Source organism: Trichechus manatus, unplaced genomic scaffold (assembly GCF_000243295.1).
Source record: "Trichechus manatus latirostris isolate Lorelei unplaced genomic scaffold, TriManLat1.0 scaffold00039, whole genome shotgun sequence".
Lineage (NCBI taxonomy): Eukaryota > Metazoa > Chordata > Mammalia > Sirenia > Trichechidae > Trichechus > Trichechus manatus.
The window spans coordinates 2,987,485-3,002,185 of NW_004443975.1; the positions used below are offsets into that span (position 1 = coordinate 2,987,485).

At 38.7% G+C, this 14,701-nt stretch overlaps 1 protein-coding gene across 1 annotated transcript in view; it reads left to right on the forward strand.

Annotated features, from left to right (window-relative positions):
* Positions 1–4,728: 4,728 nt before the first annotated feature.
* The window catches only part of KMO (kynurenine 3-monooxygenase), a 60,648-nt gene continuing 50,675 nt past the window's right edge, over positions 4,729–14,701 (forward strand). Inside the window, 1 exon segment of the mRNA XM_023730874.1 lies at positions 4,729–4,959. Within this exon segment, the coding sequence (XP_023586642.1) occupies positions 4,885–4,959 (75 nt within the window). The 5' untranslated portion in view covers positions 4,729–4,884.

The following is a 14,701-nucleotide window of genomic DNA, read 5'->3' on the forward strand; positions in this document are numbered from 1 at the left end:
GAAACCCTATGGAGCAGGTCTACTCTGCATACATGGGGTCACTGTGAGTAGGACTCAACTTGGCGGCAACTAACAACAACAATAATAAAAGGTAAGTTTGAGAATTTTGTCACAAGTACTGGAAACTAAAAGTAATGTAATATATGTGAAAAAGAACCAAATAAAAATTCCAGGTCTAAATTTTACAATAATCAAAATTAATAGCTCCATGGATGATTTATCAGCTGATTGGACAGAGTAGAAAAGATAACTAAATTAGGTAGTAGATTAAAAGAAACTACCAATAATTATGCACAAAGAGGCAAAGAATGAAAATACAGATGAGAGGGTGAGGCACATGGAGGACAAAATAATATTTGGAGAGGTAGTGACTGCGAATATTCTAGAATTAATAAAGAGAACCAATCCATAGATTTAAGAAACTCAATGATTTCCTACTAGGATATGTAAAAAGAAGTCTTTACCTAGATACTTCTTAGTGAAACTATATAAAACCAAAGACTCAAGTTAAAAGATAAAGATTGTAAACTGGATTTTAAAAACATTCAACTGAAGGCTGTTTACAAAGTTGTCTTAGGCTGGGCTCTGTTAAAAACTAAAACTAGTGAAGCATATACATATAAATATATAGAAAGCAAGATCTATCTCAAGGGAATGGCTCATGTTGTTGTGGAGGCTGGCAAGTCCCAAGTCCGTGATCAGGTGTCAAGCTGGAGGCTTCTCCCGACTCACGTAATTACAGGGGCTGATGAACCCAAGAGTGTCAGGTCAGATGACGGGATGCTGGCTCATGAACTGCAGAAGCTGATGAATTCCAAAGTCAGCAGTTCAAATGGCAGGTAACTGGCTGCAGAAGCTTGCGAATCCCATAAGCAGCAGGTCAGATGACAGACTCAGTCCCAAGAACTGGAGGTCAGATGGTGACGAGCCAAATGTAGGATCCAGAGCAAGCGAGAACATCCAGAACGTCCATATATATTGGATGCAGGCCATACCCTCAATTAAACTCCCTTTTCAACCGATTGGCTGTTTACATCCGGTCACAAAATGGGGGATGACTACATCAGATCACAAAACAGAGGATGACTACACCACCACATAACTGCCAAATTACATCATTACATAAATGACAAACTATATTATTACATAACTGCCAAACCGCTGAGAATCATGGCCCAGCCAAGTTGACACACAACTTTAACCATCACAAAAAGCCACGTTTAAAACATAAGAATATAATACAGTTGAAGGCAAAAAGATGACAAGAGATATAATATGCAGATACTAATCAAAAATAAAAAGCTAATATTAACATTAGATAAATAAAGTTTAAGGCAAAAATCATTATTTGAGACAAAAGGATTGCTTCCTGATAAAAGCTTAACTTTACCAGGAACATATAGCAATCTTAAATGTGATGCTTCCATAAGGAGAAGTACTATGAAAAAATACACAAATAACAATCATAATGTGAGATTTTTAACACACTTAAAGAAAATAAAATAAGCAGACCAGAAGTCAGTAAAAATATAAAACTTTTGAATAACATGATTAATAGGTTTGGACATGTGTAGAAAATTGCACCCAACACTGCAGAATACACTTTATTTTCAAGCACATATATTTATATAAATTTTCCTTCTACTGGACGTACAGCAAGTCTCAACCAATTTCAAAAGTTTGAAGTTCTATAGAGCATATTCTCTGATCATAATGAAATTTTGCTAGAAATCAATAGCAGTGAGATAGCTAGGAAATCTCCATATTTTTGGAAATTAAGAAATACAAATTTATTCCACCCTGTACTGCAGCTACTAGCCCACACAATAAGGCAACCATCCAATCAACCAACAGGAAAGCAATAAAACTATCATTATGATTGTGGTGAAAAAATACAAATGAGTCTATAGAGAAATTATTAGAGTTAATAAGAGTTTTGCAATGTTGCTTAATACAAACTCAATAAACAAAAATTAATTTATTTCTGTATGCCATCAACAACAGAAAATGCAAGAAAAGATATCATTAAAAATTAAAAATATCAATTACTCACTAATAAATCTAACGAAAGAGGGACAAAACCTCTATAGGAAAGAGTATAAAACTGTACTGAGAGACCAGGTAGAAGACTTAAACAAATGGAGAGCTATACCATGTTTGGAGCCCTGATGGCACAGTGGTTAAGAACCTGGCTGCTAACCAAAAGGTTGGCAGTTCATATCTATCAGCCACTCCTTGGGGCAGTTCTACTTTGTCCTATACGGTCACTATGAGTTGGAATCAACTCAAGGGCAGCAGGCTTGGTGGTTTGGTTTAAAGTATTTTAAGGAATTCATATAGGGAGGTAAAATCATAAATAAAAGCAAGGAAGTGATAAAGCCAGAAATGTGGCTACCTCTGTGAAGGAGTGGTGTAGCCAAGGGACACGTGAACTTCTGGAAAATATTCTATTTCTTGATCTAGAGTGGTGGTTACATGAATGCTTGCCTCGTAATTTTAATTTATTGTATTGTACATTTGTGTTTTATGTACTTGTCTTGGGCTAGGTTCTCTAGAAAAGCAAAACCAGTAAAGCGTATAAATATACATGTACAGAGATTTATATCAAGGAAAAGACTCCCACAATTGTAGAGGCTGGAACGTCCCAAGTCCATGGATAAGGACAGAGGCTTCTTTCAATTCACCTAACGGCAGAGGCTGGCGAACTCCAAGATCCGCAGGCACAGAGAGCAGGGCTCTTGTTCACAGGCTGAAGATGGATGAATCCTGAGATTGGCAGGCAAGACTGCAAGGCTTCTCCTAATTCAGGTAGCTGCAGGGGCTGAGGAACCTAAGATCGGCAGGTAGGAGAGCAGGGTCCCACTCACGGGCTGTGAAGATCGACAAATCCTGAGACTGGCAGATAGGCTGATAGCTCAGGTCCCAAGAACCAGAGGTCAGAAGAACAGGCGGCAGCTTCAGGAAAAAAGCCAGAACATCTGCTTATATTGGGATGCAGACCACATCCCCAAGGAAACTCCCTTTCAACTGATGAGCCACTCTCAGCAGATTCCATCATGGGAGTGATCACATATAAACACTGAGAACCATGGCCCAGCCAAGCTGACGCACAATCTTAACCATCGCAATACTTTACTTTTTTGTGCTATAGTTCATAATTTTAAAATGCGTTTTTAAAAAAAAAGAATGAGAGAGTCTTCTGTATATTGATATTGAAGAATTCTCAAGCTATATATTGAAAAGTGGAAAAAAAGTGTGCAGAATAGGGTATAAAATTTGCTACCATTTATGATTTAAAAAAAAAAAAAAAGAAAGAAAGAAACGTGTGGGCTTGTAGAAGAATAGGTTAGCCCAGACACCAGAACAGTGATTTTCTCTGGGCGGGAGAAATAGATGGCCAAGGGACGGAGTTAGAATAGCAACTATTCAATGTATACCCTTTTGTGTCTTTTGAATTTCGTGCCATATAAATGTATTTACCAGCTGCTGTCCAGTCAGTTCCAACTGATAGCGACCTCAAGTGTGTCAGACAACTGTGCTCCATGAGGTTTTCAATGGCTAATTTTTCAGAAAGAGATTGCCAGGTCTTTCTTCTGAGTCACCTCTGGGTGGACGCCAATCTCTAACATTTTGGTTAGCAGCCAAGCGCGTTAACTTGTTCAATAAATAAATAACAACACTTAACAACAATAAAGTTTCTAACAACTCTAACCATACTTATCCACAAGGGGTCACTACTGAACAATGTTTAATGCTAGTTCCAAAGTGCAGAAAACTGTTCTGAATTCTCTGCGCTCTCACTAGAAGGTGAAGAAGAGTCTTCATTTATGCTCTTATTTTATTGTACACCACATCATTTTCCAGAAAAAAAATGTAACTCAGAGATATGTGCAGAAATCAAATAGTATACATTTAAAGCAGATGAAAGAAGACAAAGAAAGTGGATAGATAATACGAAGCCAGAAAAGTTGACAGAAGCTTAGTGTTAGCCATCTTTATTGTCGTTGTTAGGTGCCCTCCAGTCGGTTCTGACTCATAGCGACCCTATGTACAATGCAACAACACACTGCCCAGTTCTGCGCCAGCCTCACGATCACTGTTATGCTTGAGCCCATTGTTGCAGCCACCGCGTCAATCCATTTCCTTGAAGGTCTTCCTCTTTCTCACTGACCCTCTACTTTACGACCATCTGTATTGGTGATGTACAAATTAGATTCTAAGTTTTCTAGCACTTTTTCCATTGTATGACCTGCCTTTTCACTTTCTTAGTGGTGTCCTTTGATAAAAGATGATCTTAATTTCAATGTAATTTTTAAAAAGAAAATATGATCAGTTACACAGTTAAAAAATTTTTCTCTGGTACAGTCTAGTAAAGACAACCCATGAGAAACCTTTTGGAGAAATGTCTGACTGGTCTTAATAACAAGAATAATCTGTGGGTGAATGAAGCCATGTCGTCTTACCCTTTAAGAGAAGTATGAAAGTGCTTTGGGACTTCACACAAGGGAAGTTTCATTCATGGTTAATCATGAATGAAAATGAAACTGAGAATACCCGCCTTCGAAAAAGGAAAAAAAAAAAAAAAGCCATAAAGCTGTGTTTAAAAAAATCTGTGTCTTACACATAAGACAGAAATGTCTTCACTTGGCTGACTTTTTCAAAATTTGGTTATTGCAATAAATTACCTTTTTTTCTTAAGCTGAGTTGATTCTACTTTAGGCTACTAAGGGGTTAAATACTATCCTCTAAATTCAAGGTAGATTAGCCTTGACCTAACACTGCCTCCTTGGCTCAGGAAACGCATGGGGCTCTGAGCAATATAAAGACTGAGAGACTCAGTGAGTAGGAGAGACAGTTCCCTAAGTGACAGAAGTAGCCACATTTATGAAAGACACCTCGGCAGTTATGGATTCATCTGACGCTCAGAGGAAAAAAATTGCTGTCATTGGTGGTGGCTTGGTAAGAATCTATTGGGACAAATTATTACCGTGAGTGGCATCATATTAATTATGATTACTCTTAATGGCTATTATTAATCACTTGTACAGATTGTTAATTTTCTTGTGTAAACTTTTCTGGTATTTAAACACATCTCTTTTAAACACAGTATTTTAATTTGCTCTTTTCCAGTATTTTAATTTGTGCTTTTCCAGTTTTTTAATTTGTTCCTATCCATTAAATACAAAGGAATCTGTTTTCCTTATCATTTTGTCTTAGCAGTTCTTGAAAACAGAAAGTCCAGCAAATTGAACTTGATTTTATCTCCAAATCAGCTACTTTAAAAAAAAAAAAAAAAAAAACAGATATTAGTCTAAGAAGTCATTTTTATAAAAACATGTTCCCCTCCCCTTGGTTAATAGCTTAGTTTATACCATCTACTAAGAATGAAAGGGTAAAGAAACATAAAGCTAAAGCAAAATTATGACATTGGATGTTCACTAATTATTTGAGAAGTTGGGAATAATCCCTATTTGTTGGTCCCCTGACTTATTTGCCTGTTCTAACGAGCTGGTTTTGTTCTGTTGCATGTAGTGTTGCTGTGAGTCGGAACCGACTCGACAGACCCTAACAACAATAACAATGAGCTGGTAAAGTGGCAGAGTGAGGCGCTCACTTCTCACTAAGCGGGTAAGAGGAGCTGGCATGCTGGGACCTGCCCCACACCCAGGGAGATGTAGCAAGGGCTCACTCTCTGCTTCCATCGTTAGGGTGCCCGAGCTAGTTCAGTTTAACATGGAGTTGCCCCAAGTAAACTGTATCCCCTCCCCCGTCCCCCAACAGAACTCTTATTTTGGAATAAAGATATCCCTGTCAGTTAAAACTTAACTATTTGTTTCCACCTTTGGTCTAATCATTTATTTACTCTACAAATATTTATTGAGGGTCTACTTTGTTCCAGACAATGTTCTAGGCTATATGTAGATTAGTATACTTTAAACTACAGATGTATTTATACAGTGTTTTGTTATTTGGTCTCCCTTCCTTACTATCTTTTCCCCAAAATACTCTGACAGCTGCTTTAGCATTTCTGATTCTAAGTTTCAAAATATTAAGGAATGCTTTAACATGCCTTATTGGTCACTGGATGTGACATATGCTGTCATTTCTTCATACTGGGCTTCCATCCAATGATTTCCTACCAAAATTTTGCACAAATGAGAACTCATGCATTCAGCAAAACCTTACTGAGTACCTGCTATGTGCTACAACATTGTTGTAGGCATCAGGGATATGGTGGTGAGCATTCCAGGGAGGAGAGAGATAGGGAAGAAGAAATCAAATACAGTAAGATGATAATTTCAGTTAAGGATAAGCATTATGAAAGAAATTCAAAGACAGGAGTGATGTAGAGAGTGTCTTGGGGGAGGGTGACTCTTTAGAGAGTATAGTCAGGGGTGTTCAATCTGAGGACCTCAGACCTGAATAATGAGAAGGAACCAACCATGTGAAGATCTAGGGAAACGGTCTTTCAGGCAGAGGGAACAGGAAGAAGAGAAACCCTTTGGCAATACTAAGCCTGACATGTTTAAGGAGCAGAAAGCATGGCAGGAGCAGAATGAGGCTGGAGAAGAGTAGTAGGAGATGAGGCTGGAGAGACTGGCCTAGCCAGAGCTCCTAGGATCTTATAGGGCAAGGCAAGGGATCGGATTGTATTCTAAGAGCAATGGAAAGCCATTGGAGGATTCTAAGCACTTAAGTTGTTGTTGATGTTGTTAGGTGTCTTGAGTTAACTCTGACTCATAGCAACCTTATGTATAACAGAACAAAATGTTGCCTACATCATCCTCACAATCATTGCTATGTTTGAGCCCACTGTTGCAGCCACTATGTCAATCTATCTAATTGAGAGACTTGTTTTTCGCTGACCCTCTAATTTACCAAGCGTGATTTCCTTCTCCAGTGATTAGTCCCTCCTGATGACATCCAAAGTAAGTGAGATGAAGTCTTATTGTGATTTTAAAAGATCCTTGAGATTAATATGTGGAGAATGACTAGCAGACTGTAAGAAGTCAAGATAGATCAGACAGGAGGCTGATATGGTAAAGACTTGCACTAGGATGGCAGCAGTGAAGAAAAGTGGATGGTCAAAAAAGTGAAAAGACAAGCTACCAACTAGGAGAATAGCTTCAGAAACCATATATCCAACAAGAATCTAATAACTAATATATATATAGAAGTTCAACAGCTTAACAATAAAAAGACAAATAACCCAATCATAAAATGGGCAAAGGACTTGAATAGACATTTCATGAAAGAGGACATCCGAATGGCCACCAAACACCTGAAAAGATGCTCAGTGTCATTAGCCATCGGAGAGATGCAAGTCAAAACCACAATGAAATACCATTTCACTCCCTCTAAGATAAGATAAAAAAAAAAAAATTAAAAAAAAAGAAAATAACAGATGTTGGCTTGGATGGGGGGAAATTGGAAGATTTACCTGTTGCTGCTGGGAATGCAAAATGGTACAGCCATTGTGGAAAACAGTGTGAAAGTTCCTCAAAAAACTAAAAATAGAACTACCATATGACCGAGCAATTCCACTCCTAGGTACGTACTCAAAAGACTTGAAAGCAGAGACTCAAACAGAAACTTGTACACCAATGTTCACTGTGACACTATTTACAATAGCCAAATGTGGAAACAACCTAAATGTCCATCAACAGATGAATGGATAAACAAAATGTAACACATACATACAATGGAATACCACTCAGCAAGTAGGAGAAATGAAGTCTCGATTATGCTACAATATGGATAGAGCTGGAAGACATTATGCTGAGTAAAATAAGTCAATCACAAAAGGACAAATATTGTATGACCTCGTTTACATAAAAGACAAGAAAAAGCAAATTTTACTAGTTTACTAAAGTTTACTAGTGATTACCAGGGGTGAGAGGAAGGGGAAAGCAGGGATTAACAATGATGGAAATATTGCATTAAGGGTAGGGTTGCACAGCTGATTACTGTAATTGCTGTCAATAAGTTGTACACCTATAAAAAGTTGAATTTGCAAAAGTTGTGTGATAGACATATTTACATCAAAGACTGTGGTGGTTAAGGTTGTGTGTCAACTTGGCTGGGCTATGATTCTCAGTGGTTTGGAAGTTATGATGTAGCCTGGCAGCTGTATAATGATGTGATCATCTCCATGATAAGATATGATATAATGTGATCATCTCCATGATGGTATCTGCTGTGAGTAGCCAAGCAGTTGAAAGTGAGTTTCCTTGGGGGGGTGGCCTGCATCCAGTATAGGTGGACCTTTTGGCAAGGCTCATGAGTTTTGCTCACACTGAATCCTGCAGCTGGCTCCTGTTTGTCTGACCGCCAGTTCTTGGGACTTGAGCTAGAAACTTACCTGCTGTCTTGTCTGCCAATCTTGGAATTTGTAGGTCTTGGCTGCTTGTGAGTCAGAGCCCTGCTGTCTAACTTGCTGATCTTGGGTTCGGCAGCCCCGGCAGCTATGTGAATCAGAAGACTCTATCCTGACCCATAGAATTCCAGCTTCTATAACTGCATGAGCCATTTCCTTAACATAAATCTGTCTATATATATACATATTTACATGCTTTACTGGTTTTGCTTCTCTAGAGAATCTAGTCTAAGACAAAGCCAAAAAAAAAAAAAAAAAAAAAAAAGAGAGTAGCTGTTAAGGCTGCTTATGTGCAACCAAAACCTCATGGGATTTGGTTTCTTGGTTTGGAGGTTTAGGGTCATGGTTTCATAGGACATCCCAGTTAACTGGCCTAATAACTTGTTTAGTGCTTCTGTTCTACCTCCTAGTTCATTGCATAGTGCTTGGAGTCTTAAAAGCTTGCACGTGACCACCCAAGTCATGACAATTGGTCTCTATTCACCTGGAGCGACAGAGGAAAAAAGGGTATCAGGAATAGACGGAGGAAATGGAATGTGTGGCTAATTGCCTCCATGAACAACTGCCTCCTTTACCATGAGACCAGAATAACTGGATGGAGCCCAGCTATCGTTACTGAACATTTTGATCAAAGATACTGTGGAAGAATCCTGATCAAAAGGGGGGAAAATATAGAATAGAATTTAAAATTCTCATGGACTCTAGACTTCCTGAGGTCACGAAGTTTGGATGATCTCCTGAAACTATTGCCCTGAGATAATCTTTAAACCTTAAACCAAAGATGTTCCCTGAAGTCTTCTGAAAATCAAACAGTAGTTTAGCTTAACTAGTAAAAAAGGTCTGTCTTGAGCATTATGCTCTTTTAAGAACTAGCTATATGGAGTCAAATTGACAACAGCAACTTGAAAGATAGCAACCTTAGAGGGCAGTGAATTTACGTTAATGGGGGAGGAACAACTCAGTAAAGGAAGGTGAGAATGGTTGAACAACTCAAAGAATGTAATCAATGTCACGCAATGGTGCACGCAGAAACTGGTGAATTGGTGTATGTTTTGCTGTGTATACTCTCGACAACAGCAACAAAATAAATAAAATAAAATAAAAAAAGAAAGTGGATGGCCTTGATACATTTTGAACCATTGAAAAGTAGTGCTTGCTGATGGATTGGATGAGGTGGGGAAGAAGTCTATCAGGTTTTTAGCTTGAGCAGCCATGTGAATAGAAATACCACTTACGGAGATGGGGAACACTAGGGATGGAAAGGTTTAGGGCCAGGAGTAGACTAAATAATTTTATTTGAAAATGTTACGTCTAAAATGTCTCACAGAAATCCAAGTGGAGATGTCAAATATAAAATTGGATACATGATTTTGGAAGACATAAGGGTTTGAGCATATTCATGTATTTCTCACTGAATAACACTTGAATTCTTTATCATGTAGTCACTTCATTATTTGAGCACATATACATGTGGTACAAAATAGAAAATAAATTAAAAAGCAAAGGTGTCACTTCGATGACTAAGGCGCACCTGACCCAAGCCATGGTGTTTCAATTGCCTCATATGCATGCGACAGCTGGACAAAACAGGAACATAGAAGAACTGATAAATTGAAATTGTGTTGTTGACAAAGAATATTGAATATATCATGGATTGCCAGAAGAAAGAACAAATGAGTCTTAAAAGAAATACAACCAGAATATTCCTTAGAAGCGAGGATGGAGAGACTTTGGCACTCTTCCTCTGCATACATTATTAGGAAAGACCAATCACTAGAAAAGGACATGTTTGGAAAAGTATAGGGTCAGTAAAAACAAGAGAAACTCTCAATGAGATGGATTAACTCAATCGCCACAGCAACGGTCTCAAACATACCAACAATCATGAAGATGGTGCAGGACCAGGCAATGTTTCGTTCTGTTATACATAAGGTCGCCATAAGTTAGAACTGATTTGACAGCAACTAATAACAAAAAGAAGCAACTAGGTTGAGAATTCCTCTGCAGAGGAATTCGATCTACCCTATTGTTTAAGCCCATGCCTAGGAATCATCTTTGATTCCTCTTTTCATGTTACACAAACCCCAATTCATCTTATCCTCCATCTGTAAGACTTGGTGGCTCTATATCCAAACCATACTCCAAATCAAAAAAACCAAACCTGTTGCTGTCGAGTCGATTTCAACTCATAGCGACCCTATAGGACAGAATAGAACTGCCCCATAGGGTTTTCAAGGAGTGGCTGGTAGATTCAAACTGCCAACCGTATGGTTAGCAGCTGAGCTCTTAACCACTACAGCACCGGGGCTCCGTTCTAAATCAGCAACCTCCTAAAATAGTCCCAGCTTCTGCTTTTACCCCCTTACAGTCCATTCTTCACACAGCAACTAGATCATCCTTTTAAAACATAGCTCTGCTAACATAGCTGCCTACTGAAAGCCTTCCAATGGTTTCCTATTAAAGATAGAATAAAATCCAAACTCTTTACCAAGGGCCTCACATAAATGGAGCCCCTATTTACATTATCTACCAGTATCTGAAATTACACTTTTTATTTGTTTGCCTACCTGTTTATTAAATGTCTACTCCAACTAGAATATAAACTCTTATTTATCAGTGTATTCCAGTGGGCAGAATAATGCCAGATGTCAAGTACTTAATGAAAGGATGGGTGAGTAAATTAGAGGAATGAGAAGGATACGAAGCTGAAGGAAATTTCATAATGGGTGCAAGTTTGAATATTGAGAAAATGATCAAAAAGAAATGTTAACTAAACAGAGCTATTCAAGAAGGTTAAATTCAGTACTTAGCTGACACAATTATTTTCTTGCCCATCTTCTTCACTGTGTTAATTTCACCCTTCTCATTCTCTTCCGGCCCGTGGGCTGTATCCCAGTACCTTATACTGTCTAACACATTAAAGACTCTTCTGCGACCTTCAAGAAAAAAAAAAATTACAGGAGCCGAGAACCTTTACTTAAATGTCTGAAGAACACAGTGACATTCCTTGAGTTTCGCGGTAGCCTATTATCTCTGGTAACATGGCCTAGCGAGAAGTCCCTCTGAGACTTTGTCCTTGCTCTGCTGTAGGAATCTATTCATCTTGTGTTAAACCAATTGATTTCTTTTCTTTGAAGACATGTCAAGTCCAAGAGGTCAGGAGGAAGCAACAGATCAGAGAAAGAACTCTTGCTAAGGAACTAGAGGTGAAAGAAACTGTAAATCATGATCGTGAACTGGTGAAAGTAAACTTGGAAGGAAAGAGTGGGGAAAAGTATTAAAACAGTATTCTGAGAAAGTTACTTTGAATATTTAGAAAAAGTCACCGTACTGACTTAGAGATTTTCCTCCTTGATGAATCACTGTTTCCGCTGACCTCCTCTCCCCACCAAGCAATTACCTTCTAGAAGCTGGAGGATCAACAACCTGAAAAAAATCTCTTCCGTCCTATAAATACCCTCGGGGCTTTGTTTGCCTTTATTACATGCTACATTCTATTAAGCTGTGTCTGTATCAGGGGACTTTGTGTTAATAAATGCTGCTTCTGATGAATATTTTAGGGATTTACAGGAATAACGGAACTGACCAGCGCCAAAGCGCATGTGTGGGTCACAGCTGCAGCCAGCTGAGCCCCGTTTTTTGACTGAAGCCGAGAGCCTTCGCTAAAAGGACTAGTAAGCTCTCCAGGCTTAGCTGCTGTTGCACTGTGTCCATTGTTCTAGCACACACTTTGAACGTGTATTTTAGGGTGTCATTGAATCACTTCTTCTGTCTCCTCTGCTGACAGGCAAACCTAGTTCAGAGTGTTCTGTGATCCATTCTCCACGTTTCCTTGTTAGTTGCCGTTGCGTCCACTCTGACTCATGGCGACCCGCAGCTAAAACAGAACGAAACGTTGCCCAGTCCCGCGCCATCTTCATGATCATTGATTGCTATGCTTGAGTCTATTGCTGTGGCCACTGCATATTTTGGGCGCTTTTCAACCTAGAGGGCTCATCTTTCAGCACTATATGGACAATATTCTGTTGTGATCTAAATGTATGCATTGCCTAATTTTTGGAAGTAGAGTGCCAGGTCTTTCTTCCTAGTCCATCTTAGTCTGCAAGATCTTCTGAAACCTGTCCACCATGGATGACCCTGCTGATATTTGAAATACTGGTGGCATAGCTTCCAGCATCATAGCAACATGTAAGCCACCACAGTACAAAAAACTGACAGGCAAGTGGTGGATATACATGTTTAATCCAGCAAAATTCTCCACTGAGAGGTATTTAAGAGTGTAAAGTCTTTTAAAACATCAGTATGGGGAGACTCCTACTCACACTTCTACATAATTTACTGCTAGTAATCGTGTTCTGTCTGCTGGCATTCAAGTAAATTCTGTGGTCTCTGCTGGTAAAATTGCCTTTCAAGCAGCTTGACATTGCCTCTGTGAGAGTTTGGGTCTCCCAGCTATAGACATTAGATTCTGTCATGGATTTAAGGATGGAAGTGGTCTTGATGCCAAATTGGCCCAAATGGTGTTTCTGTCTTGTCTTCTTAGGCTCTTTCCATCTCACCACTTATTCTTTGTTCAACTTAGTGTGATAGAAACAGCATTAAATAGTGAACGGACTTGGCTTGGGAAACTCTGGAACCAGCTGGAAGCTCAGGTCTCTAGGTCTAAGTTTCTTCCTCTTGGGTTAAAGCTAGATCTCTAAGTCTTTTAATTGTAAAATTCTACTGTTTCTTTTCCACACTTCCCCACTCATATCTCTAGCTTTGTTCGAAATCTAGTCCTTTCTAAAAGCAGAAATCAAATGCCACCCAGGATTTTCACTTTCCCCATAGAAAACATCTTAGGCACATATGAGCCTTCAAATTTCTTACAGTCTTGGGTTGAGGGCTATATATAGTTTGTTTCGAGTGCACAGCTTTTATTTTCTGCAAATATTGATGACATAAGCAGTACAAAGGACTCAACCGTTAGCTGCTATTATTATTAAATAAACAGAACTCAGTTTACTCCACTCTTGCTTTCTACTCCCTAGGAACTGAGCCTTCTTAAATATTGAAAACCCTCACTACCGCCCCCTCTCCCACCCCACCTGCATCTAGCACGGTCTAAAAACAGAAGTGCAATATGAATACATTTGTTTATGTGCTTATTTTATTGTAAGCATAGTTAACAATCTGGATCTTCTCAGTACAACACTGATACGTCTAAAGATCAAACTCTTGAGAGACCAACCTATAGTACCACGACCAAGTACAAATTAAAAAAACAGTTACCATCGAGTTCTGACTCATAGGGACCCCACATGTATCAGAGTAGAACTGTGCTCCATAGGGTTTTCAATGACTGATTTTTTGGAAGTAGATTACTAGGCCTTTCTTCTGAGTCATCTCTGGGTGGATTTGAACCTCCAATCTTTAGCAGTCCAATGCATTAACTGTTTGCATCACCAAATTATAAGAGGTATAAACAAACTTAAAATCTGTTTGGTGACAAACTCAGAAACACCGGTGATTCTTACAGGCTGTTTTATACGCTTCATTAAGTCAAAAGCAGTTGGCATGTGTTTAATATCACATTCTCAGATTAATTTCAAATACATTACATAAAGAGGTATAAGTGCATAAAAACTTAATACCTATGATCCCCTTCCCTACTAGGGTCAATCAACATTTATAAATTAAAAGGGATGATTTCGTCAAGATCATTGGATACTTAATCATTGCTGCAGGGGATTCAACAGAAACCACACCACCTGAACACATGAGAAACATTCCTCAGCATTTATGTGAGACGAAAAAAAAATTAGCATTGGTGAATTAGTCACCAGCCTGATGGACCAGGATGAGACCAAAGCATGTGAATCTGTAAAGAGGGAAATAAGAGGAGACAGAAAAGGATGGTGGAGAAATAAGAGAACTATAAACTGGGCAAGTCCGTAATTATGTAACCAAGGAATATCCTCAGAGCTCTGCTTACACACAAATGGGCTCAACCAGTTGTTGAAAAAACTTCTAATTTACAAATTATTTTATTATTAGAACAGCTTATCGTACTGTGGATTTTTGGTGCTTCAAAACACATATAGAAACTTTTCATAATTGTGCATATTCTTAGTGGAAATCGTCTGCTCTCTTTCAAGGCTTAATTACCTTCAAGAACTGGCATCATGGAAACTTTTATTGCTTCAAGTGTCAAAAAACAAAAAACAGTTGCCGTTGAGTCAACTCTGACTTATTGCGACCCCATGTGTGTCAGATTATAACTGTGCTTCGCAGAGTTTTCAATGGCTGATTTTTTTGGAAGCAAATTGCCAGGTCTTTCTTTTG